General features: G+C 40.2%; 2 protein-coding genes across 6 annotated transcripts in view; one reads left to right on the forward strand and one right to left on the reverse strand.

Moving 5' to 3' along the window:
• The window catches only part of FGD6 (FYVE, RhoGEF and PH domain containing 6), a 131,412-nt gene extending 126,214 nt beyond the window's left edge, over positions 1 to 5,198 (reverse strand). For 2 of the 4 annotated variants that reach the window (XR_004965884.1, XM_036298105.1), the window contains exon 1: positions 4,937 to 5,198. Coding sequence is in view for 2 of the 4 variants with exons in the window: in XM_036298105.1 (XP_036153998.1) it covers positions 4,937 to 4,952 (16 nt within the window). In the remaining 2 variants the exon portion in view is untranslated. The remainder of the gene's footprint in view (positions 1 to 4,936) is intronic. The other 2 variants (XR_004965885.1, XM_036298106.1) reach the window with 1 other exon arrangement.
• A 249-nt stretch (positions 5,199 to 5,447) lies between these two features.
• The window catches only part of VEZT (vezatin, adherens junctions transmembrane protein), a 71,066-nt gene continuing 58,268 nt past the window's right edge, over positions 5,448 to 18,245 (forward strand). For both annotated transcript variants that reach the window (XM_036298432.1, XM_036298439.1), the window contains exon 1: positions 5,448 to 5,589. In XM_036298432.1, the coding sequence (XP_036154325.1) occupies positions 5,554 to 5,589 (36 nt within the window). In that variant the 5' untranslated portion in view covers positions 5,448 to 5,553. The remainder of the gene's footprint in view (positions 5,590 to 18,245) is intronic.

Here is an 18,245-nt window from a genome sequence, read left to right on the forward strand (position 1 = left end):
AAACTAATATTTCTCTGTGCAGGGTTGTCAATGGGGAATTTTCATTCTAATCCTTCATGGAGCTCAACCCCAGGTCTAATCAACTAGTTTCTGGGATTTAAGCCTGGACATATGTATCCCCTGGACATATTTTTTCTTAGGATCCACAGGTGATTATGCTGTGTACCCTTCATTAGTGCATTTAAAAGATGACCACAATGTCTAGTCTTCCTAGTCATTATATAAAAAGTACTGAGAGAGCACCTATTATACTGAGTTAGATTTCTACAGATCTGCTCTTAGCCTAGAAACCTAATAATAGCTTCACACAAAAGACCGATAAAATGAGATATAGAGAGCCTGAACATTAGGTTTTTTAAGTTCTTTTAAGTTTTTCTACCTATACTGTCATTTATCACATAGTCATACTTCCTCAATGAAATCCTGAGGTAAAATATCTTCTTACATTTCTTATATTTATGTTTGTTCCTCCAATATCATCTAATGCTTAATAAAAATGTGATTTACTAAAAAAAACTTTCAAAAAAAACCTTTCAAAATATCTACTGGACATTGTTTAATTACTTGAATACACAGAGGCTTAGATACTTCATATGGTGATGAATTTCTTTTCAACAAAGGAAATTAGTCACAATGCTCGGGAAGATATTACATGGAACTGAGTTTTAAAAAAATTAAAAAGAGTTCCTTTTATCAACCAAGGAAGAATTTCCCAAACCTCTAATATTATGTGTTCAATCAAGATCACCAGATAACAGATGCTTTCTCACTCAATATAATGTTGTGACAAATAAAGAAAATAATGAAATATTTTCAAAATAACTTAATACAAATTCCCAAAGCTTTTTACATTAGCAGTTATCTATCCAATAAGCATGTTATTAGTTTTTTGTTTTGTTTGTTTTATAGGAAGAAAAAAATTGGAAAGCCCTTCAAAGCCTAATGCTAAAGCTTGGTATAATGATCTCTCAAATTCAACTCTTGGTCTATTAAGTCAGTTCTTAAAAGAAAGCCTGAATGCCCTAGGCCTCTTCCCAAGCTCTCATCTTACTCAAGTTAATGAAAACTGACAGGTCGTCATGTTGATTTCATTTCTGTAACCATTCTTAAAGCATTCTACCTCTGGGATTTCTGAAGGAATGGGGGGGGAAAATCCATTTTGCAAGATGAAAAGGGTTCTGGAGATTGACTGCCCAGCAATGTGAATGTACTTAATTAACACTACTGAACTGTACACTTAAAAATGATAAAGATAATAAATTTGTGTTATGTGTATTTTACCACAACCAAACAAAAAAAGAACCCATCTAGGCAAATTAATCTTTTGCTTTCTGAAAATACAGCTTTGTCAGAAGCTTCCAGGTCATTTAACTGATCGATTTTTTATTTGTAGTTAAATTTTTTTAAATCCTCACCAGAGGACATGCTTAAAAAAGAGAGAGAGAAAGAGAGAGAGAGAGAGAAGAGAGAGAGAGAAACATCGATCGGTTGCCCCTCCACAAGTGCCCTGATCCAGGATTGAACCAGCAACCTAGGTATGTGACCTGACAGGATATCTAATCTAGCAACCTTTTGGTGCACAGGACGATGCTCAACCAACTGAGCCACTCGGCCAGGCTAATTAAATTGTTTTTTAATCTCTGTTCCCAATTTTACTCTTTTATTTAAATGTGTCTTCTATATGAGTCTGCTTCCAACAGACTTAATCTCTGTTCTCTTTAGTGTCCTAGAAATTAAATTACTTACATATGAGCTGTGGTTGATTGCCAACAAAAGTAGCCCAGCATTATGTACCTAATGCCCTCAATGCATACTCATTGAATTAAGTAAACAGCTGTGAAATTTGGCTCACCAGTGTTAGCTAACCATGTACATATTAGACTTTAGTGGAAGTCAATGTGGGGAGCTGGCTAACCTAATTATTTGCCTTTCTGCAGATCTGGCTGCCTCAGTTTCCTTACTTGTAAATAAAGAGTTGGACAGAACTGTAAAGCCCATATGATTCTGAGATGATAACTTCTGAGATACTTGCTTCAGGAGAACCTTTATTTTCTCCAGCCCCTTTGTCCTGTATGATTTTTCATCGGTATAACTTTGTTTTTCACTACTAGAAAGGAAGCTCCAAAAGGGCAGGCACTTTGTCTCATTGCGATGTCCCCAATGGTGAAAATAGGGCCCGAAGAATAGTCAGACCTGCCACATACACTTACTCTTTAATATTTCTCAGTAACAGGAAATTTCTTTTTTTTTAAAAGTCCATACCCATTTTAATGTAGATAATATTTTGAAAAGTATCAGGAATCAACTTCAATAGGATTACTGAATAAGTTCTTAATTATTAGTAGGAACAAGTATTCAACTAAGTCACTGGTACAGAAATAATCCTTCATTATTATTATCATTACTTTTTTTCATGGCTCTATTATGAAAGAAACACAACTCAAAAAAAAAAAAATAACAAGCCATTGTATTGTGGTCTGCTCCAATGTCAAATTCTTGAAGTAAGTACATGATCTTTGGAAATGGATCCAGCACCTTTGCATCTTAATACTGTATCAACAGTCAGACCCAAAGCCTTTCAGAGTAAAGCAGCAAATCTTTTATTTATACAGCTGTTTGGCTCCAGGAAAAAATAAGGTAAGACTGTAAAGCACTTGTACCATGTCACTATTACAAACATACTGTCATCTATGACACACAGATGGCTGCGGCTCACATGCACACTTTCTTAGCTTTCAAACCAGCCGTAAAGGAAAGCACAAGCATTAATGAGACAGTGACCTGTACAAGTTAAAAAAAAAAAAAAAATAGAAAACACATACCTGTAACTACCTCTCCTTTTAAATACATTGATTAGAATAATTCTAAAATCTTACTATGGGCCTATTCTTTCACAGATGTTTCAGAAAAACAAAGCAAGCTCTTCTTCAGGATACAGAAAACATAGATGTTCTACAACATTTCTCTTATTTCCTTAAATTAAGCTAACCATGCCAAATCCCGCAGATTAGCTTCGATATAAACAAACATTCCCTTCCCCAATTGGAAATAACTTTCCTAAACTTTTAATTAAATTGACTATTGTTCCAAAAAGCATAAACAGCTTGTAAAAATGATGAACAGATAATCTTATAAGAATAGGATGAAAATAAAACCCAATTCTCTTCCATATCCTCCATTTAGACATGTGAAAGAATTAAAATAAATCTTAACAGATGCGTGGACAAAAAAGTAGCTAATGCTTCTCAGCAAACCATGCTAAAAACTAACTCAGCTAAACACAGGAAGTGTCCCTCTTTTAAAACACCACAAAAATGTCTGTGGATTTCTTTAATTGTAAAGTTGATAAAATATAAAAATAGCTTGCATTATTCTAGGGTAATGCAAATTAAAGAATCATAAACCTCCAGACTGAGCCCTAGATCAGGTTTACATATTTAAATGTCATATTAAATGCTTCTGTATCTCTTCATTATAAACTGTTAGAACTGGGATTGAAAACTGATGCATATAAGGTATAAATATTTTAAACGTGCTTGATACTCCAAAAGAGGGGAGAGCTAAAATTAGCTGGAAGGGTTTAAATCCAACCACTTTAAATTAATTAGAAGAGCTCAGTAATAAAGGAAAACTGAACAAAGGTGGGGCACAGAAATTTAGGATGAAAATAATTCACCTCAAGTAGGAAGCCTCACTTTGGTAAGGAAATAAGTTTATAAGGAACATGATATGACAACATATCTCCTACACATACATATAACATCAGAAAGGAAAGATCCACAATTTCTTCAGGAATACTACTTCACTCTTTGCTTTCTTACTACTATTGGCTACCTTCTTGCCTAGTTACCTATAATCTTTTTACACCTAGCAGTGCAACACTTCAATAAATCTAGGCTTTAGAAATAAGACAACTTAGAACATTTAGAATGCTGTTTGACAGTTTCACGTTGCAGGAATTTAAAACAAATGCCAAGAAAAGCAAAGTGATTCTAGAAGTCACTTCGAGGGAAAACTTTACACTACTTTACTATAAAATTTCTAATAAAAGTGTATTTCTTTCAACGTGGACGAAACAAAGAAAAAAAAAACCCTTAATACTGAATACATTAAAAATTGTGGTTTAAAAAGTAACCTATATTCTTATCAATTGGATCTAAAACCACTTTAGTAATTATCATGGAATATATGAACTGTTCCTTAAAAATGTTTAGAAATATGTGCAGAATTGCTCAAAATCCAAAGGTAAACAGTTTGTCGTTTGGATGAAGGGAAACAACTATAGGGGGCAGACGGAAAATCAGGCTGTGTTTATACTAACCAGGTAGAAATAGAAAAGAAAATCCATTAAAAAAAATTGGGCGAAGATGAGCAAAAAATTGCCATGGGCACTTCTATTCCTCTATTTCTCGGGTGACGGGGAAAACTTGACGGTTATCCTTTTTTTCAGGATAAACCACCTCTTTATCTACTGAGTAATAAGCGTCAGGGTTTCCAGTCGATACCAGGTTGAAAGCGACTCAGCTCCGTGGCCGAGTTCAACACTCTGGGAACACTGCCCTTTCTTAGAATAACTGATTTCTTAACATGGTCATCGAAACTATTTTCACACCCAAAGGCAAAGTCGCTCAAAGTTTCGGAGACAAGCAAACGGTCCTTTTTTCATTTCGCGTTTCACCTGGCGCAGAGCCCCCAACACCGGTCTCCTTTTAAAGGCAGGTCCCAAGGGAGACACGATTTCCAAACACCCTCTCTGGGCAGGAAGGGAGGAGGAAATAGGGCAGCAAATGCCGTCTGCTCCACACTTGCCACCGTCCCCGGCAAAAGTGCAAAAGGAACACCACTAACCTACCCCCAAAGGAGAAAGCTGCGCCAGAACCCTACTAGCAGCGCTCCCTACAAACTTTCCAGGGGCAGCGCGAGCGCCGTCACTTACCGGCGGCAGAAGTCATGATTCCCCAGGCGGCTCGCTTCCCCGCTCGCCTCCCCCTCAATCCATGCTCCCCTAACCGTCCATTGTTTCAAGAATTTAGGCAGGGAAATAAAGCTCCCGCGGCGTCCACATTTCGTCCTGCTGCTCCGCAGCGAAACTCAAGGGTCCGCACAAAGGATGCGGCGGACTCCAGAGACCCGGCGGCGCTCCGGGGCGCGAGCGACAAGCTGCGGGCACGAGCAGTGCTCACCGCGCCTCTGCCGGCGCGTGCCCGTCTCCAGTTTAAAAAAAAAAAAAAAAAAAAAAAAAAAAAAAAAAAAAAAAAAAAAAAAATCCGTGCTCTTGGCGCCCCCTGCCAGCCGCAGCGGTAAAAGGCAGACAAAAGCCCCAGCCTCCTCCAATCAGAGGGCTCGAGCTTCCTTTTGCTCCTGCCTCTCCCGTCCACAGGATCATCTTCTGCTCCAATAAGTGGGCCTGAAAAGGGGGGGCGTGAGCTGAGAGGCATGCTGGGAGTTGTAGTTTTCTGGACACACGGGACGGGAGAAGCGGCTGCCTGGGTGCCGCCAGCTCCCCCGCCTTCATTTCCCATCGTGCTGAGGCGGGTGGCATGGCGGAGAAGGATGACACCGGAGTTTGACGAAGAGGTGGTTTTTGAGGTAAGGAGAAAATGGCGGTGGGTGTGGATTGCCTTTGTTTGAGAAGAACGAGGGCGAAGGCGAGGAGGTTGGGCGAGGGACCGATCGCGGGGTGAGGGATCGGGTGACGGTCTTGCCGGCCTCGGTCACCAAATCTCGGCGATTTTTGGGCCTAGAGTTGGGTGCTGCCTGACAGGTGTAGCCCGAGACGCCCTCAGCCTCAGGCCCGCCCGGAATTCCCAGTCGGGCTGGTGGACGGGAGCCCTGCCTGTTCCTCGCCCCAGGACGGCTACGCCTCAGTGGGACTGCCCCTGGCTGGGGCGGGGCCCGGTCGTGCGTTTTTGGATACGCACCAGTACAACTTAGCCTCCCAGTTTTACGTCCTTGATTTGGGGGGTCATTGTTTTACGTCCTTGATTTGGGGGGGTCATTATCCAGAAGTGCCTTAGGTCCCTGTTCCTGGTCGAGGCGTGGCCCTCGGAGTGAAGGCAGCAGGTGCTAGTTTTGTAGCAACGTTTAAAATTGGTGTGGGACCCACCGCGGGTGACGAGGGCCGGGCATCTGAGCTTTAGGTTCCGTTCTTTTGTCCTTTGCTGTTGCGCTAAGTGTAGCCAGTTCTGGCTTAAGGCTCCGGTGTGAGTGCTTTTGTGTGGGACTATTTTAAGACGTTCTCTGCCATCTTGAATGGTGAAAAAAACCACATGCACACACACACACACACACACACACACACAGGCAAGTCTTTTTGTTGCCATTTATTTATCACCCACAGGTGCAAACCCACCACCCCTGTGCAGATGCACTGCATAGATGTATGTTTTGTGTTCACACAGTCAGCTAGATTTTAAGAAAAATTTCAAAAAGATATGGCCCGTTCTGCACAATGGGAGAGCTAGGCACTAAACAATATAGAATGATAAATATTGAAATATGTACAAACTGTCGTTGGGGGATTGGTTGGGAAACCATCATCTGTTCTTGTAACCTCAGAGGAGCTACCCACGGGCAGTGAATGGTATCAGAGGTGAATCTTGAACTATGAATTGGATTAGGAGGACAAGGGAGAGAATGCATCGCAGGGGGAGAGAGCAGAGCACGCCAAGGTTGGGAGGTGTGACAGTACTTGGTGTGGCTCTTTCAGGGGCTGGAGTGTGGGAGGGGCACTGTAGAAAGTGCTTTGATTTGGCTAGAATGGAGAAGTAGGGGAGGATAGGGCTATTTTACCAAAGTGAAGAACCTGCATTCGAAGTGCTCTCTAGGAAAGACTGGTGCCTGCATTTTGGAAATGAAAGAAGAAGTAATAAAATGTTATAATGGCTTGGACAGATGCTTCTAAGATAAAATTACAAATTAAATGCAAGAGCTAAAGGAGAGATCAAAATCTAGGTTGCTTAGAATTAAGGAAACTGGGTGGGTGTTATTTGTTTACCCTATTATTTTCTTAGATTTCTGAATGTAATAATAATAAATATTCAAGGAACATTTCATTGTAGCAAATAAGCCACAAAATTAAAATCATTCATTATCCTACCATCCAAAGATGGCCATTATTAACACTACAGTATGTGTTACAGACTTTTTTCCATGCAAGTGTATGTTTAAGTCTGTGATATTTTTTAACACAAAAGATATCATACCACATAGAATTTTGTATGTTTTTTTTTTCATTTAAATTTATCATGAGTCTTTTCCTATTCATTACTCTTTGAAAACATTATCCCATCATACATATGTTTCATAATGTAGCAATTTTCCCATTGTGGGATAATTATATTGTTTCAAAATACTCACCATTGTAATCAACACTGACATAAATCTATCTTTAATTATAACTCTGAATTTTCCTTATAATAATTACTAGAAGGGAAACTAGTAGGTGAAAAGAGTAATTTTTAAAGACTTAATGAAGAAAGGTTATACCAATTTAAGTTTCCATTAAGAGTAAGAATATTAGTAGTTTCACACAAATCCTCAGTAACAGCCTTATTGGTTTTTTTTAATCTTTGCTAATTTGCTAGGAAAAAAACAGCACTCCATTATTCTAATTTACATTTTGTGCATTTATTGAAGCCATTTTTCTCTCTTTGCTTGAACCTTTCTTTTTGTATGCAGACCCATTTTCCAGTTGGATGCTAGCTTCTTAAAAATTGACTTGCATGAGTTTTTCCTGTTACTTCTAGAAAATCTTTTCCAGCTTGTTATTTGATTTATTTGCTTTATGTTATATGCATTAACTTTTATTGTAGCATAATATTCAGAGGAAAGTGCACAAATCATAAATGTTGCTGAATTTTCACATGAACACACCCCAAAACAAGCACCTAGATCAAGAAACATCACCAGTATACCAGAAGCTCTCTCTTGCTCTTTCAGTCACTTCTTCCCACCCCAGGGATAACCACCATTCAGACTTATAATAACTAACTTAGATTAGTTTTGCCCATTTTTATAGTGTACACGCTGTGCAATTCCATTTGTATATGCTCTTTTTTGTCTGACTTATTTTTGGTCTCTGACTTTGTTTACTTGTTAGATTCATGTATATTGTCATGTGAGCATTTTTTTACTTCTCCATAGTATTTCATGTGAATACATGAAAAAATTTTAAATCCATTCTACTATTGATGGTCTTTGGGTAGTTTCCAGTTTGAGATTTTTATGAGTAGAGCTTCTGTGAATCTTTTAATATATGTATTTTGCTGAACATATTTCTGTTGGGTATATAGTGGAATTGCTGAGTCCTAGGAAATGCATATGTTCACCTTTTGTAGATACTGCCAAACATTATTCCAGTGTGGTTCTACCAATTTATACTACTACCAGCAGTGCTTGAGCTGTCCAGTTGCTCTACATTCTCATCAACACTTGCTAATTTCAGTCTTTCTTTTTATCATTCTGGTGGTATTACCAGAGAATCGAATTCTTCTATCACTCTTGGGAGGGAGGTGAAGGTTCTTGGGATGCTGCTGAAAAAAGAATTTTTAGAAGCCCCCATGGGAGGATGGAAAAAGGCTTTATTTGGGTGAAGTTATATTTCTCGAGTTCTAAAGTCCCCTGCCCCTTAAGCCAGTCCTGGAAAAGGTGCAGCTGTGAGTTCAGCAGAGCCAGAAGCAAGGTCAGTGTCCAGAGCTTCTGTTCCATGTTGCAGCCCAGTGTAATTCATTATCCAAGTTAATTCAAGTTCATTAGTCCATGTGTGAAGTCCAGCATGGCCCTGCGTCAAGCCATGTGGGTGCGGAAGATATGGGAAGCTGCCTGACTCATTTAGAAGGCAAGCAATAAAAATATTCGTGGGTTTGAAGATCATTATTGTAAAGATATTGGGTCACCTAGGATTAATACATATATTCTATGCAAACCCAATCAAAATCTCAGTAGGTGTGTTTTTTTTTTCCTTAATGAAGGTGACTGGCTGATTCTAAAATTCGTTCAGAAATACAACTGACCAAGAATAGCCAAATCAATTTTGAAAGAAAAAAATGCTGGGAGGTTTTATCCTATCAGATACCAAGACCTATCATAAAGTTATAGTAATTAAAATAATGGGATATTGGTACAAGAGTAGTCAAATTGACCAATGGAAAAGAGCATCCAAAAACAGCCACACATACAAAGTATTCTGATTTATGACCAAGGCAACATTATAGTTCAGTGGAGACAGGATTTTCTATTCAGTAAATGCCAGCTTAACTGGACATCCATGTGAGGAAAAAATGTGTTGACCTTTATTTGATACCATACAAAAATCAGTTCCAGGTAGAGGGCAGATCTAGATGGAAGAGGAAAATAAATATTTTAGAGAAAATATGTGTCCTTCAGTTAGGCAAATATTTCCTTTAAAGCACTAGCCATAGAAGAAAGGGATTTAATTGGATTATAATAAAGGTAAGAGCTTCTGTTCATTGAAAGACAGTATTAAGAGATTTATTGCTGAAGGCAGGGGGATGGTAGAAGATGAGGAACTGATATTGAGGGCGATCAGATGTAGAGGATGGGAGATTTGCTAAAATGACTTAGCAGGATTCCTGCTAATACTAGATTTTGCAAGGAAGTGCACAGACGGTCTAAAGCAGGGGTCCTCAAATTTTTTAAACAGGGGGCCAGTTCACTGTCCCTCAGACCGTTGGAGGGCCGGACTATAGTTTAAAAAAAAACTATGAACAAATTCCTATGCACACTGCACATATCTTATTTTGAAGTAAAAAAACAAAACGGGAACAAATACAATATTTGTATTTGCATGTGGCCCACAGGCCGTAGTTTGAGGACCCCTGGTCTAAAGGGAAGGTTCTGAAGCCTGGCTAAGGTTTGGCTAAGCAAAGAAAGGATCTTTGTCAATATCCAGGGAGAAATTCTAACTCCCCAAAGTGGCTTAGAATTCCGGCTTAAATATCATCTCAATTGGGGTAGGGGACAATTTAGGGAGTGGGGAGATGGAAGTCTCTTGGGGAAAAGTAAATTATTTTTAGGAATGAAAGAAGAATAGATGGGAGATGAGATAGGTTGTGACAGAGTTTCTCCAGGTGTGTAGACCTTCTAGCCTCCTCTCCTATGATAAGAGTTGGTCTTCCCTGGTTGATGAAACTCCCAGAGAAAGGGTATTTATGGCAATTGAGTTCCTTTTGGAAGATCTATCTTTAGGCAGATAGGGGAAGCTCAGAGAAAGACTCTCCCTGCATTTGCTATTCTCAAGTACCTACAGTTCAAAATAATATGCCAAAATGGCATATTTTGGGGTGGCATATTCTGCTACCCTTTAGGAATTACCTGTTCCTTGAAGATATAGCTAAATTGGTCATTAAATTATCTAGGCCTTTGCTGGGGATAGGGAGATGCTGATCTACTGATTTCATTTCTTTTCTTGATTGATTGATTGATTGATTTAGACCAGCGGTTCTCAACCTGTGGGTCGCAACCCCTTTGGCGGTATAACAACCCTTTCACAGGGGCCGCCTAAGACCATTCTGCATATCAGATATTTACATTACAATTCATAACAGTAGCAACATTACAGTTATGAAGTAGCAACGAAAATAATTTTATGTTTGGGTCACAACATGAGGAACTGTATTTAAAGGGCCAGAAGGTTGAGAACCACTGATTTAGACAAAAATGGGGGGAGAGAGAGAGAGAGAGAAACATTGATTTGTTGTTACACTCATTTATGCACTCATTGGTTACTTCTTATATGTGCTCTGACCGGAGATCAAACCCACAACCTTGGCCTACTGGGACAATGTTCTAAGTAACTGAGCTACCAGTATCCTATTTAGGGGCATATTTTAATAGCATATGTTATTTTTATTCTGAAAGGCAATGTAACATAGTTGTTAAAGGAGTAGACTCTCGGGCTGTACAGCACAGGAAATCCTAGCTCCAGTATTTGTTAGTTAGTGTGACTTTGAAGAGTTTGCTTAACTTCTCTATTCTTCAGTTTTCTCTATATTAAATAGAAATAATGGTACTTATCTCATGAGCAGTTGTGAGTATTAAATGATTTAATATATGTGAGGTACTTGGATGAGTGCCTTCACATGTACCGATAAGCATGCAGTAAATGTTAACTATTATTAAATTTTTTTCCAGAAAATTTTTTCTTATTTAGCTTTCAAAGTTATTGGTATAAAGTATTCTTAGTAGTTTCTCATATTCTTAGTAGTTTTTCATTTCATGACACTAATTAGATAATTTCACTTATGTTTATTTATTTATTTATTTATTTATTTATTTTGTTAATCCTCACCCAAGGATATTTTTTCTATTTATTTTATTTTTTTTAGAGAGAGTGAAAGGGAGGGGGAGAGACACAGAGAAAGAAACATTGATGTGAGATGCATCGAATGGTTGCCTCCCAAAACCAAGGTACATACCCTTGACTGGAATCGAATCCAGGACCCTTTAGTTCACGGGCTGATGCTCTATCCTCTGAGCCAAACTGGCTAGGGCTGCCATCTTATCTCTTGCCTTTTGGCATTTCCAGCCATGCGAATCCCGTTTCCCCACCCTCATCACCCCTTTCAGTCAGCTTGACCTTCAGGCCACTGGCAGAGGGCCTTCTTTTGCAGAGCTGGAAGCTTGTTGGGCACATGGTCTGTCTTCCAAGGCATTACAATACAGTGGCAGTAATTTTATCAAAAGTTTTGTCATTTGGCTAAAATCTCAGACATATACCGAAGCAATTTCTTCACTGATACAGCTCCTAGGGCACTTGAAACTAAAGAGAAAATGAACAAATGGGACTACATCAAAATAAAAAGCTTCTGCACAGCAAAAGAAACCATCAACAAAACAACAAGAAAACCCACTGTGTGGGAAAACATATTTGCCAATGTCATATCTGATAAGGGCCTAATCTCCAAAATTTATAGGGAACTCATACAACTTAACAAAAGGAAGATAAACAATCCAATCAAAAAATGGGCAAAGGACCTAAATAGACACCTTTCAAAAGAGGACATTCAGAAAGCCAAGAGACATATGAAAACATGCTCAAAGTCACTAATCATCCGAGAGATGCAAATCAAAACAACAATGAGGTACCATCTCACATCTGTCAGACTGGCTATCATCAACAAATCAACAAACGACAAGTGCTGGAGAGGATGTGGAGAAAAAGGAACACTTGTGCACTGCTGGTGGGAATGCAGACTGGTGCAGCCACTATGGAAGACAGTATGGAGTTTCCTTAAAAAACTGAAAATGGAACTCCCATTTGACCCTGTGATCCCACTTCTAGGAATATATCCCAAGAAACCAGAAACACCAATCAGAAAGGATATATGCACCCCTATGTTCATAGCAGCACAATTCACCATAGCTAAGATCTGGAAACAGCCTAAGTGCCCATCAGTAGATGAATGGATTAGAAAACTGTGGTACCTCTACACGATGGAATACTATGCTGCTCTAAAAAGGAAGGAACTCTTACCATTTGCAACGTCATGGATGGAACTGGAGAGCATTATGCTAAGTGAAATAAGCCAGTCAATGAAGGAAAAATACCACATGATCTCACTCATTCATGGATAATAGAGACCATTATAAACTTTTGAACAATAATAGATACAGAGGCAGAGCTGCCTCAAACAGATTGTCAAACTGCAGCGGGAAGGCCGGGGAGGGTTGGGGGGCAGGAAGGAGGGGCGTAAGAGATCAACTAAAGGACTTGTATGCATGCATATAAGCATAACCAATGGACATAAGACACTGGGGGATAGGGGAGGCTAGGGGACTATCTAGGGCGGGGGATAAAATGGACACATATGTAATACCCTTTGTAATACTTTAAGCAATAAATTAAAAAATATATTAAAAAAAAAAAAAAGTTTTGTCATTTGGCTATAGTGGGTCATTGGATTTTTAGCCCGCAATATGTTTCCTTGCCAGTCACCACTCAGTTAGCAAGCCAGTGTAGCATATTTCAGTTTCTGTTAAATCAGCCCTACTAGATACCAAGTACTATATCAGCCATAGATCTTAGTGCAGGAAACAGAAACCCTCTACTATAAACAGGAAAAGATTTAATACAGGGAAATGGTGGTTAGAATATTGTTGGAAGGTTTAAAGCAAGCATGTCAAACTAACGGCCCGCAGGCTGCATGTGGCCCACAACGAATATTTTTGCAGCCCAACCAATAAAACGGTATGTAAGAAACATTTTAATAAAAATTTTGTAACTTAAGTTTTACAATATCCTGTTACACATAATTATTAATAACGAACTACAACGTTCACTAATGACTGATTACTATAACCGTGTTGCAGTCATTTCCCTATGTGCAGGCACACCATTTCTCTCTACTAATACTAGCAGTGAATATTTTAGCAACCAATTACCCCTTCATTAGTCTTGGACTGCCTTGTTTGGTGTGCGCAACAGGAAATATTTTGCTTTCGGAGAACAAGAAAAATAGGCTTATTTGCGTTACGCTTATTAATTTATGCAGTTATTCATTGTCTGGTAAGTTAATGTTCAAGAAAAAAATATTAATTTTTATTAAAATGTTCTATTATTTTATGTTAACGATTACTCATTTATTTCAGCCCTTTGTATTCAGCATGTCTCTACTGAAATAAACCTACATTTCTATGAAAATTGAAGCTTTTGTTTTTTTGTGGCCCACATAAACTTAAACCTTGTTTATTTGGCCCGTGTTAGCCTTTGAGCTTGACATGCTTGGTTTAGCAGCGGTTCTCAACCTGTGGATTGCCAACCTGTGGGTCACGACCCCTTTGGGGGTCGAACGACCCTCTCACAGGGGTCGCCTAAGACCATTGGAAAGCACATATATAATTACATATTGTTTTTGTGATTAATCACTATGCTTTAATTATGTTCAATTTGTAACAATGAAAATACATCCTACATATCAGATATTTACATTACGATTCATAACAGTAGCAAAATTACAGTTATGAAGTAGCAACAAAAATAATTTTATGGTTGGGGGTCACCACAATATGAGGAACTGTATTAAAGGGTCGCGGCATTAGGAAGGTTGAGAACCACTGGTTTAGAGGATCAAGATTGTTAAGCTCATGAAGCCAAGAACACATGATCATGATCATAGCTACAATCCAAGAATTAGGAAGCCATCATCACATCTGCCTCTCAATAACCTACAAAGCTGATACAGCGGTACTGGAACTCAGAATCTAGCCACTGTTTCTACCACAAGTGCCTCTGCATTACCAGGAAGCTGAAGAATACATATTGGAATACTGCTTTAGAAGCATTTTGCCTCCACAGCTTTAATAGTCAAAAAAAGCCAAAGCAGCAAGAAGTGAACCTCTGCTTTTTTTCCCATTTTCCAAATCTCTCATGAGTATACCTAATTAGAGGAACCTAGTATATATCTAGAATCTAGCTGCAAGATAATTAGAGAAATGGCCACATTTAGCTTTCTTATTTCTTTAATATAAAAGGGATACTAGAAGGAAGGAAGGTAGAAGAGAGGTTGAACAAATCAGGCCACCATATCCATCATAGGACCTAAGATCTCCTCCCCTAAGAAAATGTAACTGGTATAATTTTGGTATAGTTGGTATAATATTATTACTTTAATGGTTTTCAGAATCAGACTCATTTATATCTTAATACTCAGAGAATTATATGCATTAAAAATTTTTAATTAAGCAAAGTTTTGAAAAGTATTCCAACCACATTCTTTTCCTATTTAAAACTCTTTTGAAATATCTTGTTTTACACAATATCGATTTCCTGGATTATTAGTTAACTTTACTATTTTTTCTTCTAATTTTGTTCTTCAGTATTCTCCTTCCAGAGGTCACTTTTGAGTTCTCCTAGTCTGGGAGGACTAGACATACACTGAAGGATGGTGTAGTGGAAGAATGAAGAAAGAGAAGGAAGAGTGAGGAGAGTGAGGTTCCCAGGTCTAATTCCCAGTCCTTGCCCTAGAACAGAGGTGGGCAAACTTTTTGACTCGAGGGCCACAATGGGTTCTTAAACTGGACCGGAGGGCCGGAACAAAAGCATGGATGGAGTGTTTGTGTGAACTAATATAAATTCAAAGTAAACATCATTACATAAAAGGGTACGATCTTTTTTTTTTTTAGTTTTATTCATTTCAAACGGGCCGGATCCGGCCCGCGGGCCATAGTTTACCCACGGCTGCCCTAGAATCAACAATCTTCGTTTCATCAGGGCTAGATTTCCAATATACTTCAAAGTTAATTCCATTATCTTGGAGCCTGACTTCTCCAAGAGGCTGAAGTGGGAAAGACAGTGTAACCTTATACTTGGATCTATTAGTATGAACAGCAACAGGGCAAAGTTTAGAAAAAAAATGATGGACACCATATTTAACATGGGGTATTAAGCAAAATAAATACTAAAATACCAATACTGATATTTTATTCTGTTATTGTAATCTGTAATTAAGCTGTTAGAGAGTAAGAATTCTCTAGTCTCCTTAGGTGTTAAAGTTCTGATGTTGCTCTTTCCTAGCTTTCAGTTTTTTTCAGTATAAATTAATTGCAGAAACTTTGTCATTTATCCTATCTTGAATCCTGCTACTCCTGAAGGTAAAAGTACCTGAAAATGAAAACTTTTCATCTGAAGGACCTCCTTGCATTATTTGTAGTGTATCTAAACTATTTCTTTGTAACTTCATTATAGAGAGAACATTGTCCTCAGGTGAACTTTTACTCTTTCAAATTTCTGTCCTTGGTCACCCTATTTTCTGTAGTTGAACTCTGGTGTTTGTTGAAATCTATTTTGTTTTCCTTTGTTCATGACTGGGAAAGCTAATCTTTGCCCCCTTATTTTGATCTCGTTCCCTCCTTCATCCTTCATACTTCTCAGTAAATTATGAAATGTTAACCCTTTGTTGGTAATGTGTTCAGGTTTAGCTTACCCCCCCCAACCCTCTGCAATGTATCAATTAAATAAATATGAGATGGCTCCCACATAATTTCCCACATTAAGAGAAAGAGAGAGAAACATTGATTCTTTGCACCACCTATCAGTGCATTCATTGGTTGCTTCTTGTATGTGCCCTGACCAGGGATCAAACCCACAACCTTGGTATATGGGGACAACACTCTAACCAACTGAGATACCCGGCCAGAGTTCTTATCTTTGTATTTTTTGTTTACATATATTTTTCTTGATTTCATAGAGGAAGGAAAAGGGAGAGAGAGATGGAAACAATAATGATGAGAGAGTCATTGATCTGCTGCCTCCTACACACCCCACACTGGGGATCTAGCCTGCAACCTGGGCATGTGCCCTGACTGGGAATCAAACTGTGACCTCCTGGTTCATAGATGCTCAGCCACAGAGCCACACTGGCCAGGCCCATCTTTGTATTTTTAAAAGTTATACCTCTGTAAAGAACACTAAGGCATTTTTTATGAGTATCATTTGTAGATTCTTTTCTACTTACATGACTGTGTACATTGACAGTAGTAGCTATTTTGATAATGGAACTTTCTCTCTGGAATAATTATACATATAAAATGTAAGGTATTATTATATCATTCTATTTTTCCTTCAAGTGTATCTTCAGTTTCCTATAGTACACGAAGCTCTATAATTATATCATATAAAATAATCTTCTGAACTGTAACAGATTGGGAGCATAGCAAAATTCATACTTTTATCACTATCTGTAATAGAATATTTATTAATGGAATTATTAAATCTTAGCCATCCTATCTAATAAAAGAGAAACATGGTAATTGGCATACGACCGCTACCCTTGCCTTTGGCTAATCAGAGAGATATGCAAATTAACTGCAAGCCAAGATGGCGGCCGGCAGCCAGGTAGCTGGAAGCTAACATGAGACTTGCTTCCTTCAGTGACTGCGGACTCCAACGTTTCCTGCCTGCCTTGCCCGCCTCTGAGCCGGCAGTTTGAAACATTGTAACAAATATAGAAGCTAAGCAAAACCCCAGAAACCTGCTTTCAGCGAGCCTGGATCTCAGAGCTGGAGTTGATACAGAGTTTCGGTTATAGAACACAAACAAACCAGATACGTGCTTTTAGCAGCAAAGGCCTCAGAGCTGGAGCCAGAGCTAAAGCTGGCCCAGAATAAAAAGAAAAAAAGGAGCGGTTGGGAGCTTCCGTCACCCACCATCCTGAAAACAGCCCACAGCCCCTCACCCAGACTGGTCAGGCACCCCAGTGGGGACCCCCACCCTGAAGGGTGTGTAACCAGCTACAAACAGCCCTCAGCCCCTCACCCAGGCTGGCCAGGCAACCCAGTAGGGACCCCCACCCTGATCCAGGACACCCTTCAGGGCAAACCAGCCGGCCCCCACCCGTGCACCAGGCCTCTATGCTATATAGTAAAAGGGTAATATGCCTCCCAGCACCGGGATCAGCGGAGCCGCGAGGCCTCCCGGGACTGGGATCAGTGTGACAGGGGGCAGCGCCCAAACCCCCTGATCAGCCCTGCTCTGTGTGTGACAGGGTAGGGCCATAACCTCCCCATCGGCCCTGCCCTGAGTGTGAGAGTGGCAGCGCCCCAACCCCCTGATCGGCCCTGCTCTGTGGGTGATAGAGGGTGGTGCCACAACCCCCACCCCTCCCACGGGCCCTGCTCTGTGTGTGATGGGGTAGAGCCATAACCTCCCCATCGGCCTTGCCCTGAGTGTGAGAGTGGTGGCATCCCAACCCCCTGATCGGCCCTGCTCTGTGGGTGACAGGGGGCGGGGCCCCAACTCCCCTATCGGCCCTACTCTCTGAGTGACAGGGGGGAGCTCCTCAACCCCCTGATGGGCCCTGCTCTGTGCGTGACAGGGGGCAGAGCCCCAACCCCCGGATTGGCCCTGCTCTGTGCGTGACAGGTGGTGGTGCCACAACCTCCCCATCGACCCTGCCTTGAGTGTGACAGGGGCCGGTGCCCCAACCCCCCAATTGGCCCTACCCTGAGCGTGACTGGGGGTGGCATCGCAACATCCCAATCCGCCCTGCTCTGTGCATGACAGGGGGCGGCTCCCCAACTCCCCAAGCGGCCCTGCTGAGCCCAACCAGGGGCTGCACCTAGGGATTGGGCCTGCCCACTGCCACCCGGGAGCAGGCCTAAGCCAGCAGGGCATTATCTCCCGAGGGGGTCCCAGACTGCAAGAGGGCACAGGCCAGGCTGAGGGGCCCCCCCTTCCCCCCGAGTGCACAAATTTTTGTGCACTGGGCCTCTAGTCCTATCTAATA

The sequence above is a fragment of the Myotis myotis genome, unplaced genomic scaffold (genome assembly GCF_014108235.1).
Source record: "Myotis myotis isolate mMyoMyo1 unplaced genomic scaffold, mMyoMyo1.p scaffold_m19_p_3, whole genome shotgun sequence".
NCBI classification, from domain to species: domain Eukaryota; kingdom Metazoa; phylum Chordata; class Mammalia; order Chiroptera; family Vespertilionidae; genus Myotis; species Myotis myotis.